The sequence below is a fragment of the Protomyctophum parallelum genome (genome assembly GCF_964188405.1).
Source record: "Protomyctophum parallelum genome assembly, chromosome: 9".
In the NCBI taxonomy this organism is placed as follows: domain Eukaryota; kingdom Metazoa; phylum Chordata; class Actinopteri; order Myctophiformes; family Myctophidae; genus Protomyctophum; species Protomyctophum parallelum.
In genome coordinates this window covers 28,876,518-28,892,226 of record NC_139706.1, presented here as the reverse complement: position 1 = coordinate 28,892,226, position 15,709 = coordinate 28,876,518, and the positions used below count along the sequence as shown (strand labels likewise).

At 44.4% G+C, this 15,709-nt stretch overlaps 1 protein-coding gene across 1 annotated transcript in view; it reads right to left on the bottom strand.

The window, feature by feature from the left end:
• Positions 1–13,735, bottom strand: part of unc119a1 (unc-119 lipid binding chaperone a1) — a gene marked incomplete at both ends in the record, with an annotated part of 25,226 nt that extends 11,491 nt beyond the window's left edge. Inside the window, one exon of the mRNA XM_083772870.1 lies at positions 13,612–13,735. Within this exon, the coding sequence (XP_083628996.1) occupies positions 13,612–13,735 (124 nt within the window). The remainder of the gene's footprint in view (positions 1–13,611) is intronic.
• Positions 13,736–15,709: the final 1,974 nt, after the last annotated feature.

Sequence of the window (15,709 nt, the reverse complement as noted above, 5' to 3'; positions counted from 1 at the left end):
TCCACAATTCTCACCAGAACCAGCCAAGGCTGTTGCATCAGTCCTCTGTTGTACAGTTTGTTTACTTTCGATTGTGTCGCCAGATATAATTGATTGTTGATTAATAACCGACGATGATGAGAGGGCAATCCATTAAAAAAAGCACATTAAAAAATGTGGCTGAATTTTGGCCTTGTGAACTTTTATTGCTGTATAATTGAAAGTGTCTTAATGGTTGTATGTGTGGTACGGTAACATGACTGCTCAGGACTGCAACAGGCTGCAGAGGACCAGAACAAAGCAGCATCTAAAATCATCGGCAGCGCAGCATTACCTAGTTTCCACAACATCTACACCACTTGCTGTAAGAAAAAAGCACATAACATCATTAAAGACACCAGCCCATACCCTGTTCCAACTACTCCCTTCCAAAAAACGCTACCAGAACATCAAATCACGCACCACCCGTCTCAGTAATAGTTTCTTTCCCCCAGGCAGTCAGGCTGCTGAACAGCTGGCCTTGCACTGTAATGTCACTTTACGTTGCACTTCCTTTTTGTGTTGGTTTGCACTATACTTGTTGTGTTTTTGTCTTGTATACACTGGTGTATAATGTATTAAGATTGACTGAGAGTGCTCAGAGCTAAATTTATTTCATTGTATTTATACACATGACAAATAAAACCTGAACCTGGACATGACCAATGGATTTCTGCTTTGAAGGAAGAGCCATACCAATGACTTTCTTTAGGAACACTCTTTTTTGAGGGGCGCCAGCCCCTCCTATATTCAGCTATTTTGAGGGGCACTAGCCCCTCCGATAGTCAGGCTTTCTAGTCCTGAAAAGTTGCAATGCGAAAATGGAAGCCATCGTTCTCACGATAATGAAAATCTAAAAATCTGCCTAATGATGATGTCACTGGAAGACGGTTTCTAAACTGCCCACAGCCCTCCTATGAGACACAGACTGAGTAGAAAAAAATCATGCCATTTATTTCATGATTATTAGCTAGGACCTATAATATGAAGATGGGTTGAAAAGTGGTGACGTGGTCCTTTAACAAACAATAACTTAATCAATCATCATCATCATCATCATCATCATCATACTACAATACTATAATAATACTATAATTGTCTATAATTCTGACAATGTCTGAATGTCTGTCTGTCTGTGTGTCACTGCCGTAGCTCCTCACTGCCTGCACCAATCACTCCCACTTTTCACACAGGCATTGCCCATAATAATATGGAGGTCTTAACGAAGCCCTTTTTCCAATTTAACAAATTATAAAATATATACCCCCCGCGGCCACAGGGCGCGGGGCAAGTATTTCACAACGGGTAAGGGCTAGTGTAAAATAAAACAATAATTAATCACACTCTGAGGCAGGAAATATGCATTATGGCCAAAATTATGCAAATACCATCGTGTCATCTTCATTGAAAGACCAAAGCTCATGCGACTGCTTCCTCTGGCATGGTTTAAATTAAACCAGCTGTGTGAAACTAATCAGTTGAGGAGGTGGCATCTGGTGAACAATGTAATTCAAAACTGTGAGTGCATGTCCACTAGGATATCATATTGTAATACATGCGATCAGAATGGGAGGCTCTATGTGAGTGAATGCTTCCTGTAATTTGTGTGTCTGTGTGGGGGATTTTAATGGCAAAAAGGAGGCTGGTATTGTAGTGACGTAACACACAAAGCCAACCCAACGGTTTCTATTCTTACAGCACATAGAGGAACCTCTAGTATTCTTCATATTGATATGTGTATACTGTAGGTTTTAAAAGGTTAGTAAAATCCCACATCCCAAAATTAAGAGTGTAAAACAGAAATCCTCACACAAAGAAAACCTCTCTGAAAAAAATAAAACGTCTCTGCACACACACACACACACACACACACACACACACACACACACACACACACACACACACACACACACACACACACACACACACACACACACACACACACACACACACACACACACAATCTTGTCTTATAGGTCCCTGGCACATTTAAAATGGGGGTCAGTGGCTAAATGCTTATCAATTTGAGGGTCAAAGTGTGAGAACCCCAGATAAAGGACTAGTAATGGATCACTTATGACATCATGAGTAATGCGTGTAATACAAGAATCTGATGTTTTTTTTTCATTTTGTGAAGGGAAATATAATTAGATTTTAGACTTTTATAATCATGCTGTGGTTATGTTATATTGTGAGTCTGCACTCTGCAGCAGACTATGAAAAAGTAATCCAACGATGCTTCAATCATTATGGATATGAAGGTTGGTTCGGGATCCATTGCTATGGGTCCCCTTATATTTGGTTCCCTACATTTGATTTTAATTATTATTTCAAAACATTTTCAAGAAACATAACGTAATGAAGAAATAAAAAAAGCTTGTGAGCTTGTAGATCTGCTATTTTCACAAATTTGAGTCTCTGGGAATTTCTGTTTTGGGTCACAGGCTAAAAATGGAATGGAATGGAAAATTCCTGTTTTGATCCTCGGCTCACAGGGTTAGTGTCGAAGTGTCCTTGAAAATGAACCCCAAACTGCGCCCGATGAGCAAATTGCTACCGTGCATGCTTTCCTCAGCCATCAGTGTGTAAATGGGTGAGTATAGTAAATCTCTTTGGATAAAGCTGCTATAAAAATGCACAATTTTAGCATTCACCTTTTGTGTTGCATTTCGTCAGTGCTTATATTATTAACATCTCTTTGTTATTGCTTATTTTTTTGTGAAACTCTAATGCTGGCATTAATATAAACACAGGCCTCTTGTATAGACGGTCTAAACTTACAAGAACTCAATACAGCTAACTGCTGTAACGGGCCACATCTGCTGCCAGGAAAGAAGTGCTTCTTCTACATTTCTCCTCTCTGCCCATGTGGCAATTCCTAGCTTATCAGCACCACTGTACTGTGTCAGTCTTGGCATTTGAAATAATATGGCATTTGTATGTTAACCAGCCTAGGGAATGTGAAGAGTTTAAAAAGACATATTACGGTTATAACCATAACTTACGCCTGATATACAGTATACTCCTGCTATTCAAAAATGGCAGATCTACAAGTTCACAGCATGTTGCTATGTGATGCATTATGAGTTTGTAGTAGTCCCTGTATGTAGTCTGTATAGTCTGTCAAATAAAGTCATATCATTTTATTTTTGAAATATGGAACAGTGAATATCAAATAATGATTTTCTTCCAAAATGGAGTAAAACTAAATCACACTGGTGTGAAGTGAGGGGCGCTCTTATCATCATACATCATCACATTCTGGCCAATCATAATTGGTGTCCTCACTTTTGTCTTCAATGTTTGTGTTTACATAAACCCGGAAGGAGTCAGAGTGAATGTGACCCATATAGGCATACTCTCTCAGAATATAATGTAAACTCAAGACTTTGTTCTAAATTTAAATGATATGCCCAATGTAGATACAATATATTTGATGTATATATATCAGGGCTTGACCTTTTGAGGCAAGTACATTTCCCATTCACTTGTCCGGACACAAAACTCACTTGTCCGGAGCACGAACAGTCGAACACACAAATACATTTTAAATCAACTAACTGTAAATTGGTTTTGGTGAATACATTAGAGATGAATGTTATCAGTTTACAAGTTAATGGTGCATTCACATGGGCAGACACAACGACGCAAAGAAGCATTGTGAATTGATTTGGAGCAGAGCTCTACATGCATCATTGCGTCTTTGCAACGTCATGTCGCTGTATGGCTTCCATTGACAATGAATGGTAGACTGCATCTTTTACATTTGCTCATGTGAACGTACCACAATAGCCTGTGATCTTACATACATTTCATGTTTTCCAAATACACAGCCAGTCATATCCATAATAATGTCAGACAATATTGTTGGCTCAGAAAACATGAAGTCACTTGTCAACGGACAAGTAAAAATCACACCCGTGTGAACTGAGTGGTGCAACTCCCCTCTCTTTCTCTCCCCCCCCCCTCTCTCTCTCTCATTAGCAGGCAACAGTACAGCACTATCTCTCTCTCTGTTTCTGGCAAACAGCGCCCCTACTGGTACTAATAGTCATACTCGTGCTCATTAACGTCACATACATAGGCGGACGACACATAGGCGGACACGGACATTGCTGTTCCTTGGAGTGGTTGCACCACTAAAAAATTGAATACACTTCCGGAAAGATATTAGTTGTCCCGGACAACAGGACAAGCCTTAATGTCAACTTCAAGCCCTGTGTATATATAATATATTTCTATTTAAATGCCTTTCCAACAACATGCTGAGTTTATTAATTAGGTACGATATCAGGTCACTGCAGAAGCTTTATGACATAATCCAGATTATATGTCAGTGGAAAACACAGATTAGTCCATGAGTGTTTTATATTATTTTACTGAGAGAGAGAGGTCACCACCAACAGAAATGGACATGATGTTCGGGGGCTGGGGGCTGAGAACTGTGTGTGTGTGTGTGTGTGTGTGTGTGTGTGTGTGTGTGTGTGTGTGTGTGTGTGTGTGTGTGTGTGTGTGTGTGTGTGTGTGTGTGTGTGTGTGTGTGTGTGTGCGTGTCCGTGTGTGTGGCAGCAGTAGGCCTATTGTGTGATGGCAGCCATTGGGTACAGTTTTGTCCTTCACTGAAACAGGATTTCTTTAAAAATCAGAGGTTATACACACTGCATGTGATTCAATTCAACTACATGTAATCAGTGGGACGGAAGGGGCGAATGTAATCAGTGGGACTGAACCAATCCAATACGTTTCATAGCACCACCCCCTCAGCTCAGCATATAACGTAGCTAGTCAGGCATAGGGGGAGGCTGCGTATTACCCAGGTTGCCCACTTCCGGCGTCTGTTTAAGCTGTCTGGCGCCGCTTCATGTTTGTGTCCGCGTCGCCGTGTCGAGGTAAGCTTTAATGAATATAGTACTGTCTAGTTTCTAGGTTGACTTATGTAGACAACCTCCCAAGTACTTACGTTTATATCTTCTATTGTTAGACGTTGGTGGAGCTCTGACTTAGAGCGGACAGCCCTGTCATTGTAGGCGTGTTGGTATACACCGACTGCTAGAAACAAAGGTAGGCTTGCCTCGTACGGCGACAGCACAAACAATCCGTGAATCTAAGAAATGGTGTTCCAGTTATTTATGTCAATGCTTCTCTCGTTAGTAGACGCTGTGAACGAGAGCCCTGCTATTGTGTGTGTGTGTGCGTGGTACACACACGAGCTGGAACGAGAGACTGCAAGTGTGTGTGACATGAGTCTAGACTAGAGGTAGGCTTAACGTCTGTATTGCGACAGCATTACCTCTTTTTGTAATGTATACAATGTGAGTTCTCATGATGCATTTATATTACACAGATGGCGTTCTGAACGAGCAAACGCGCACTGTACAAACAACCTGGGATGCCCTGACACCTGTTAACAGGGTATGTGCTAACCACATAAATACTTTGAATGCACTTCATAGTACTAGTGTAATGCTAATGATGGCGATGTCCAAATTGTATTAAGTACAACTAGAACAAGCACGTTAGACCCAGGATGAATTGTGATGCTAATTCAATGAGGCTAATTCAATGTTTGCTCTATTACAGGACTGTGTACTGTTGAACCGCTGTTCTTTTTTTACCTTTTTGTTTTGGTTTTTAAACTCTAGGCCTATGCTGCTACAGTTTTATTCTTTTGTATTAGATATATCTATCACTGAAATAGCCCAGGTGGCTTTAAACGAGTCCCGCATTGTCATCTTGACCAACGGCTGTAATAGGCTACCCTTAAAGACAGACATATACTTGGTTAATGGTTATGCTGTAGACTGGCACTTGATTACTGACCTTTTTGCTGTGTTTATGGCTTTTAGCCTTTTGATATTATTTTGCAGTGATCTTTGCTGTGTTTAAAGTGTTTAATGCCAATTACCTTTGGCTCAGAGTGGCTTCGATTTGCTGTGCTAACTGTGTGTGGAATTAATCAAATAGTACATCTCAGTACAGCTATTTACCCAAGTTATGATCTGACTAATTAAGCCTGTTGCAATCTATATTGGTGACATTTGTAAATGTTTTTATCAAATGCCAATACTGTGTATCTTCTCTGAATAAAGTTATATTCCATGAAGCAACCGACAGTTATTGTTCACTCAAACTGAACACTTACCTTGTGTATTCCGGGTCTCCCACCCTGTAATTGGGAGTGGCGTAGTAATACTGTGACATTAGGAGTACGTAGCGACTCCACTTGGTTACAATTGGCGTAGTCGGCAGTGACTTATTGTTGGTCGGTTGGAGAGTTGTACATTGTATTGGCATTGGTTAGTAGCAGCATAGCTGGTTTTATTTCATTTTTTTTTTAAAGAACAGCGGTTGGCAGTCAAGTGAATCAATCCTTTGGTCGCTCTCCCGGGACTGTGGTCGCTATGGAGGAAGAGAACCAGAGACTACGGGAAGAGTTGGCCCAGCTTCGAACTGTACATGAAAGACTATCAGATCGAGTTGAGAGACTTTCAGTGTCAGACCAAATACCTGACCCTTCTAACAATGCACCCCCACCCCCACCAAGAAGAGAACAGACTGTTTACCTCCCTAGGGAGAGGAAATGCCCCAAGTTTTCAGGATCTTCGCTTGCTGGGGCTTTAACTGTGGATGAGTGGGTGGAGGAGGTGGAGGGTTGTTTAAGGGCAAGACACATGTCTACCATTGACAAAGCATTGTTCGTGTACGATCATTTGGAAGGTGCTGCTCGTACTGAAATTAAATTTAGAGATCAAAGGGTAAGGGAGAATTCTGAGCAGATCATTGCAATATTACAGGAATTCTATGGGTGTTCAAAATCATACGTGTCATTACAACAGAAGTTCTTTGACCGAAAGCAGAAAGAGGGAGAATCACTGCAAGATTTCTCTCATGCACTTATGATGTTAATGGAACGAGTGAAATTGTGTGAACCTGAAGCTATGTCCAATTCACAGACTTCGCTAAGAGACCAGTTCTGCGAAAACGTGCGAGACCATATGCTGCGTAGAGAGCTAAAGAGGATGGTGAGGCAAAGTGGGGAGCTGTCTCTACTCGACGTCCGTAAGGAAGCAATCCGATGGGTTGAGGAGGGCCAACCCACCAGAGAAAAGTATGTACGCCCCCTCCCTCAAACATGTGAAGCTCAGGCCACTGCCACTAGTGAATCAGTTGGAATAGGTAAATCCGAACTGGCAGAATTAAAGTGCATGTTTATCAAACAACAAGCCCAATTGGATTTAATTACACAGAAATTGGATTCTAATGGGGGAGCGAGTAGAGACAGATCTTTCTCCAGGGGTAACAGGTACCAACGAGCCCCTGACGGCCGACCCATCTGTCTTAAATGTACGCAGCCAGGTCACATAGCTCGTTACTGCACGCAGGAGAACTCACCCATACAGAATAGCACTGCCCCTGCCCCGAATAGGCCGTCGGAAAACTAGCACCCTACAGTGTGCAGAGTCACACACTGGGAGGGGGGTTTCCCGACTCCAATACTGTACCCCAAGAAACTATTCGCAAGTTGATTGGACCCTGCTCTGTGGTGGTGGTGCCCATGGGTGGTGTGGACGTCCCCTGCTTATTAGACACGGGCTCCATGGTCACCACCATTACTGAGAGCTGCTTTCATGAACATTTCTCGCACCTGTCTAAACGGGACCTGCATGATTGTAGGTGGCTGGGTCTCAAAGCAGCAAATGGTTTGGACATACCTTATCTAGGCTATGTTGAGCTTGATGTAAAAGTGCTAGACACATGTTTGCCTAGTATGGGTATACTGATTGTAAAAGATCCACCAGAGGGGGCCCTCACTAATCGCAAGAGGGCTACACCTGGTATTCTTGGCATGAACATTATCATTGACTGTTACCGCGAGCTATTTGCACAGCATGGCACCAACCTATTTCAGAGTCCCCCCTTGCAGGCTGCTGCTGTGGCATGGAAACTGGCCTTTCGTCACTGTGAGAGGGTGGAAGCCATAGTAAGTTCCTCCTCTACATTTAAAGTTAGGGTTCAGGGTAAAAGCCCCATATGTATTGCTGCTGGAACCCTGTCCATGGTCCCTGTTACGTGTCCCCAGGTCCCACCTATGGAGTTTTTGCTGGAACCCCTTGGTCCATTGGACGTTGGCCTCCCGGAGGGTTTGCTCGTCTCCCCTGCATTAGTCCATGCTGAGAGAGGTACCCTTCATGCCCCTATCACTAATGTTGGAAAGTCTGATGTATGGCTAGTGCCACGTAGAGTGATAGGAACGGTACAAGTGGTTGAGGAAAGGGACGTTGTAACTGGTGATGCACCACATGTTGAACTCTCTTTGGATGAGTCCACAAGAGAATGTACAGCTTTCATTTCAGTGCAGTCAGTACACATTGACGATAATGTTGCGAGCAATGTACAACAGTTTAACTTTCCTGGCCTCGATCCCAGTGACACGGCTGAGGCTAGGCGGTTACTAACCAAATACCAGCATGTATTTTCTAAAAGTGAGGGTGACTTAGGCTGTACTAACCTTATTACCCATGAGATCCCACTGTTAGATGATGCACCCGTAAGACAACCCTACCGGCGTATTCCCCCTTCGCAGTATGAGGCAGTCAGGGCACACATTAAGCAATTGCTGGATAGCCAAGTAATCAGAGAGAGTTGCAGCCCCTATTCTTCCCCCATTGTGCTGGTGATGAAGAAGGGAGGAGGGCTACGTATGTGCGTTGATTACCGGCAACTGAACGCGAAGACACGGAAGGACGCCTATCCACTTCCACGAATTGATGAGTCCTTGGACGCCTTAACAGGAGCAAAGTGGTTTTCCACACTAGACTTGGCAAGTGGATATAACCAGGTGCCAATGGCTGAAGCTGATCGGGCCAAAACTGCTTTTTGCACTCCTTTTGGTCTATTCGAATTTAACCGAATGCCCTTTGGTTTATGCAATGCGCCCGGGACCTTCCAGCGCTTAATGGAGCGCATGTTTGGGGACCGACGGTTCCAGTCGGTCCTGTTATATCTTGATGACATAATTGTTTTCTCATCTACAGTTCACCAACACTTGGAACGCTTAGAAGAAGTGTTCTCGCGACTTGACCAACAGGGGTTGAAGGTAAAACTGTCCAAATGCCACTTTTTCCAAAAGGAAGTAAAGTACCTGGGCCATGTGGTCTCCGAACAGGGGGTTGCTACCGACCCAGAGAAGTTGGCTGCGGTGCGGGAGTGGAAGCGGCCTTCGCACTTGGCAGAGTTACGCTCCTTCCTTGGTTTCGCCTCTTACTATAGAAGGTTTGTGGAGGGGTTTGCCAAGCTAGCAGCTCCCCTCCATCACCTGGTGGCACGGTTGAGTGGGCCCATCAAGAAGGGTAAGACCCCTAAAACCCCCCTATCGGACTTCTGGGACGAGCGCTGCGAACATGCATTCCTTGCGCTGAGGGAAGGCCTGACTACAGCCCCAGTCCTGGCCTATGCAGACTTCCAAAAGCCTTTCATTCTCGAGACCGACGCCAGCCATGGTGGATTGGGCGCAGTACTCTCACAAGACCATGATGGGAAGCGCCGGCCGATAGCCTTTGCGAGCAGAGGACTTAAGCCAACAGAGCGAAACATGGATAATTATAGCTCCATGAAGCTCGAGTTCCTGGCTCTTAAATGGGCTGTGACTGAAAAGTTTAGGGAATACCTCCTAGGCAACAAAGTAACTGTCTACACAGATAACAACCCTCTCCGGCACCTCCAAACTGCTAAGCTTGGTGCACTGGAACAGCGATGGGCTTCTCAATTGGCCTCTTTTGACTACACCTTAGAATATCGGCCAGGTCGCAGTAATGGAAATGCTGACGCTTTATCCAGACAGTACCTGGACCGGTTCACCACTGGGATGGAAGTTCCCCCAACCCCACACCACCCACCATCGGATTCCTCTGTCTTCCAGGAAACTCACATTCGTGAGATGGCTGCTATGCCAGGGTTTTCACAACTTGAATTGGCATCTTTACAGAAGCAAGACCCTGTCATTAGCCCGGTGTTGAAGTACTGGAAGGAAGGACGGACCCCCGGACGAGAGGAACGGGAACATCTGAGCCAGGAGAGTAGGGAGCTACTTCGCCAGTGGGGACGCCTGGTGGAGAGAGATGGAGTGCTGTATCGGAAGATCCACCCCCCCGGAGGTGGTACAGAAATATTCCAAATACTATTACCCCAGTGCCTTAGAGAAAAAGTGTTCCAGAGCGTGCATGATGGCCACGGACACCAGGGCGTGGACCGCACCTTACAGTTGACGCGGGATCGTGGATACTGGCCAGGTATGGCTAAAGACATTGAACAGTGGTGCCGTAGCTGTGGGAGGTGCATGCTAGCCAAAGAAGGCCCTCGAATCAAGGCATATAGAGGAAGCCTCCAGGCATCTCGACCCAACGAGCTACTCGCTATGGACTTCACCTTACTAGAGCCAGCCAGTGATGGACGGGAAAATGTCCTAGTCCTCACAGACGTGTTTTCCAAGTTTACGCAAGCTATACCAACAAGAGACCAGCGGGCAAGCACGGTGGCAGATGTCTTGGTCAAACACTGGTTCCACCTGTTCGGAGTCCCTAGCCGCATTCATTCAGACCAAGGTAGAAACTTTGAGAGCAAGATAATAAAGCAGCTATGTGATACATACGGCATTAAGAAAACCAGAACAACCCCATACCATCCTGAGGGTAACGGCCAGTGTGAGCGGTTCAATCGGACACTCCACGACCTCCTTCGCACTCTGCCACCAGAGAAGAAGAGGCGTTGGCCCCAGTATCTGTCCCAGGTAACTTACTCCTACAATACCACTGCTCATCAGACGACCGGTTTGGCTCCACATTACATCATGTTTGGCCGTGAACCCAAGCTGCCGGTCGACTTTCTCCTTGGTGCTGACGAAGGCTCTGGTGAGGAGGCCCCAGAGGAATGGGTCCAAAAACATCAAGAATCCCTAAAGACAGTGTATGACCATGTCCGACAACAACTACAGGCCAAAGCAGAACAACGGAACCGAAAGCACAACCAGCAAGTGACCAACCCTGGTCTAGAAGAGGGTCAGCTTGTCTACAGGAGGAACCATCAGGTTAGAGGCAGGAACAAGATCCAAGACCTCTGGCACCCCTGCCTCTATCGAGTGTTGAATAGACCCCAGGATCAGGGAATGGTGTATACCATTGCCCCTGTCCACCCGGATGGCCCTGCTCTGCGAATACACCGGACCGAGCTGCGGACTGCGCCAGAAGGAGGGGGACCCGATGCCCAACCGGTGACGCCAGTACAGGTCACTCTAGAACATACACCTCCAGTTCATGCTGGAGGTGACAACAGTGACTCCGAGGATTCCATGGTTCTGGTAGTGGAGGATAATGAGAGAGGAGAACCAGGTGTACGAACACCAGAACCGGAGGCTCATGGGAGCTCACCGCATCCGGTACCAGACCAGGAAGGTAGCCCAGGATCAACTGAAGGCTCAGAAGAGCATTTATCACCACCTTCTCCTGGCCTGCGCCGCAGCAGCCGAAGTAATGCTGGTTTCCACCCAAACCCGCACCGGCTACCATACCGACAAACTGTGTCACCAGCACAGGGGAGAATGGGGTCCTGCTCGTCCCAGTACCAGGTTGATGCATCGTCGGGACGCCGATTCAATTTGGAAGGGGCGAATGTAATCAGTGGGACGGAAGGGGCGAATGTAATCAGTGGGACTGAACCAATCCAATACGTTTCATAGCACCACCCCCTCAGCTCAGCATATAACGTAGCTAGTCAGGCATAGGGGGAGGCTGCGTATTACCCAGGTTGCCCACTTCCGGCGTCTGTTTAAGCTGTCTGGCGCCGCTTCATGTTTGTGTCCGCGTCGCCGTGTCGAGGTAAGCTTTAATGAATATAGTACTGTCTAGTTTCTAGGTTGACTTATGTAGACAACCTCCCAAGTACTTACGTTTATATCTTCTATTGTTAGACGTTGGTGGAGCTCTGACTTAGAGCGGACAGCCCTGTCATTGTAGGCGTGTTGGTATACACCGACTGCTAGAAACAAAGGTAGGCTTGCCTCGTACGGCGACAGCACAAACAATCCGTGAATCTAAGAAATGGTGTTCCAGTTATTTATGTCAATGCTTCTCTCGTTAGTAGACGCTGTGAACGAGAGCCCTGCTATTGTGTGTGTGTGTGCGTGGTACACACACGAGCTGGAACGAGAGACTGCAAGTGTGTGTGACATGAGTCTAGACTAGAGGTAGGCTTAACGTCTGTATTGCGACAGCATTACCTCTTTTTGTAATGTATACAATGTGAGTTCTCATGATGCATTTATATTACACAGATGGCGTTCTGAACGAGCAAACGCGCACTGTACAAACAACCTGGGATGCCCTGACACCTGTTAACAGGGTATGTGCTAACCACATAAATACTTTGAATGCACTTCATAGTACTAGTGTAATGCTAATGATGGCGATGTCCAAATTGTATTAAGTACAACTAGAACAAGCACGTTAGACCCAGGATGAATTGTGATGCTAATTCAATGAGGCTAATTCAATGTTTGCTCTATTACAGGACTGTGTACTGTTGAACCGCTGTTCTTTTTTTACCTTTTTGTTTTGGTTTTTAAACTCTAGGCCTATGCTGCTACAGTTTTATTCTTTTGTATTAGATATATCTATCACTGAAATAGCCCAGGTGGCTTTAAACGAGTCCCGCATTGTCATCTTGACCAACGGCTGTAATAGGCTACCCTTAAAGACAGACATATACTTGGTTAATGGTTATGCTGTAGACTGGCACTTGATTACTGACCTTTTTGCTGTGTTTATGGCTTTTAGCCTTTTGATATTATTTTGCAGTGATCTTTGCTGTGTTTAAAGTGTTTAATGCCAATTACCTTTGGCTCAGAGTGGCTTCGATTTGCTGTGCTAACTGTGTGTGGAATTAATCAAATAGTACATCTCAGTACAGCTATTTACCCAAGTTATGATCTGACTAATTAAGCCTGTTGCAATCTATATTGGTGACATTTGTAAATGTTTTTATCAAATGCCAATACTGTGTATCTTCTCTGAATAAAGTTATATTCCATGAAGCAACCGACAGTTATTGTTCACTCAAACTGAACACTTACCTTGTGTATTCCGGGTCTCCCACCCTGTAATTGGGAGTGGCGTAGTAATACTGTGACATTAGGAGTACGTAGCGACTCCACTTGGTTACATACAGGTATATTGGTATAGGACAACTAGGCTCATCTAGGATGGAAAATTATATTTTAAAAAAAGTTTAAAGTCTGAAATGAAAACGAAATCATCATAAAACCCCAGTGTTCGTTTAACTTCAAAGAGTAGACCTACAAATGCAGTTTTCATGGGACCATAAACCATAATCTGTGTCGCTGCCAGTTTCCTGTTTCCTCTCGCCAGAAGCAGTGTCGCTGTCCATGGTAGGCTGTGTGCAATAGAGCCTAATTGCCCAGGTAAGAGGATGGTTTGGGTGCCATGCAGTTCCACCTTGACCGTCTATCCAAGCACCGACTATAGACCAGCAAATCATATGATGTGAGGCTTTAACTGCCATTTGTGCCAGTAGTTCACTTACTTTGGGTGATCTTTTGTAACGCAAGCACATCTTCGGACGTTATAACGGAATGTCGGAGCAATTCTTCCTCCGTTGTGACCGGGACTCCCGTGTCTGTTGAGTTGCAGCCTTTCTTTACTTTCATGACCGTTTAGGAGAGAGAGACGCGGGGGAACTGTCACCGCGGTGTCGTCGCTGTCACCAGTAAAACCAGAGGCCAATTCAGTGTTGCCGTGAGTTCCGTCCTGGCTATATTAGCCTACACACAGTGTCAGACAGTCGTTGTGTTGTTACAAGAATAGCTCATTCTCTGTGCCTCCTCCCCCTCACGGTCTGGTAAAGAAAAAAGCACGGTCCCTCTCCCTCCCCTCACCCTGAGTCACCCAGGCTCAGCGTCTCTCTCTCTCTCTCTCTACTCAGTATTTAATTTAAACCCTTTATTTTTTGAGTCAGTGTGTATCAGTTGAGCCTGCGCTGCCTGGCCGTCACTGCATGCATGGAGCATTCCCTTGCGTTGCGCACCCTGACCCAACTACAGATATCATGATTATATCATCCACGTTTAGCATATAGGCAAGCCAATATTTCTGCAAGCTAAATAGCAATGAAGCGACGACTCATAGGGGTGCAGTGTGCACTAGCTCTGGTCCATAGCCCTAATGCCCTTTGCTGCCGTTAATTTGGAGCTATGGATGATGGATCAGAGTGCACTGATCGGACTAATAGGCCTATACTGAAATGTAGCCTATATCGTAGGCTACATTTTGAACACATCTTCAACATCACATTCTTCAACACATCAAAGCAGATATTTGCCTAAATATGGTTCTGTGCAATATAGGCCTAAGTATACTTTGTGCAATATTAACTTGCATGTGCATCATTTTTATAAACACATTTTAATAGTTGTTTAATTGAAAAGCTAAACTTGGTATACCATTTTGGTATACCAAGGTATAGCATTTTTGTGAGCTAATTCACTGTGTGCTAGCTTAGATGCTTGACCTGTGTATTTAAGGTAAACACATTTTTCGGTGTAAGATTCTTGCATGTTTATTGTGGTTAATCAGTATAGTATACATACAGTATGTAACAACATGCAATTACTGAAATTACTGCAATTCCCTATATTTTCAGGCCTTCCTCAAATCGCAATAAATGGTCTCCAGCTTCGTCTCCAAATACTGCAGATATAGGGTTCTTACGAGAACCAGAAAATAATTATGACCATATTACCCCGGTTCTGGCCTCACTCGGTCACTCCATTGGCTATACCTGTGGCTTTTAGAACATTTAAAATATACTAGTATTATTTGTTTTTAAAGCACGGAATGGCCTTGCACCTGCCTATATTTCCGACCTCGTGCCCCCTTACGTGCCTACCCGCAAACTTAGAGCGGCAGACAAGCTGCTTCTCAAGGTTACCACCACCACGACAAGGCTCATAACAGAAGGGGATAGAGCCTTTGTTGTAAAGGGCTCCTCAATAGTTAAACAGGTACCTCAGTCACTGGGCACTTTTAAAACTCTCTTGAAGACTCATTTTTACAGTGTCCCCCTCTCATGTTATGCCTGACTGTAACCTTTACTGTATAAATGTGATTGCTTTAAGTCTGAATGTGCATGTTGTTACATTGAGATGAAGAAAAGGTCAGCACTCATTGTACGTCCTTTTGCATGATTTTTATTTACCTCTGACGGGAGTGAACAAACGTACGTGTTTCGGCTTCCTCAGCATGATAACACTGAGGAAGGCCATACAGGCCAAAACCTTAGAGTAGGCTATATATGAGTCATATATACTATATACTACAACTACTATATACGCGTACGCTTGTTCACTCCTGTCAGAGGTAAAAAAAAGAATCATGCAAAATGACATACAATGAGTACTGGCATTTTCTTCATCTCAATTTATATCTTCGAGCCTTGCACCTAGAAGGACTTTGTTGTTGAGTGTACTGGAGTGTACTTTTTTCTCATGTTGTTACATATGCATAATAGATACTGATTAACCACAATAAACATGCTAGAATCTTACACTGCAAAATTTGTTTACCTTAAATACACAGAGGTCAAGCATCTAAGCTAGCACACAGTGAATATTGGCTCACAAAAA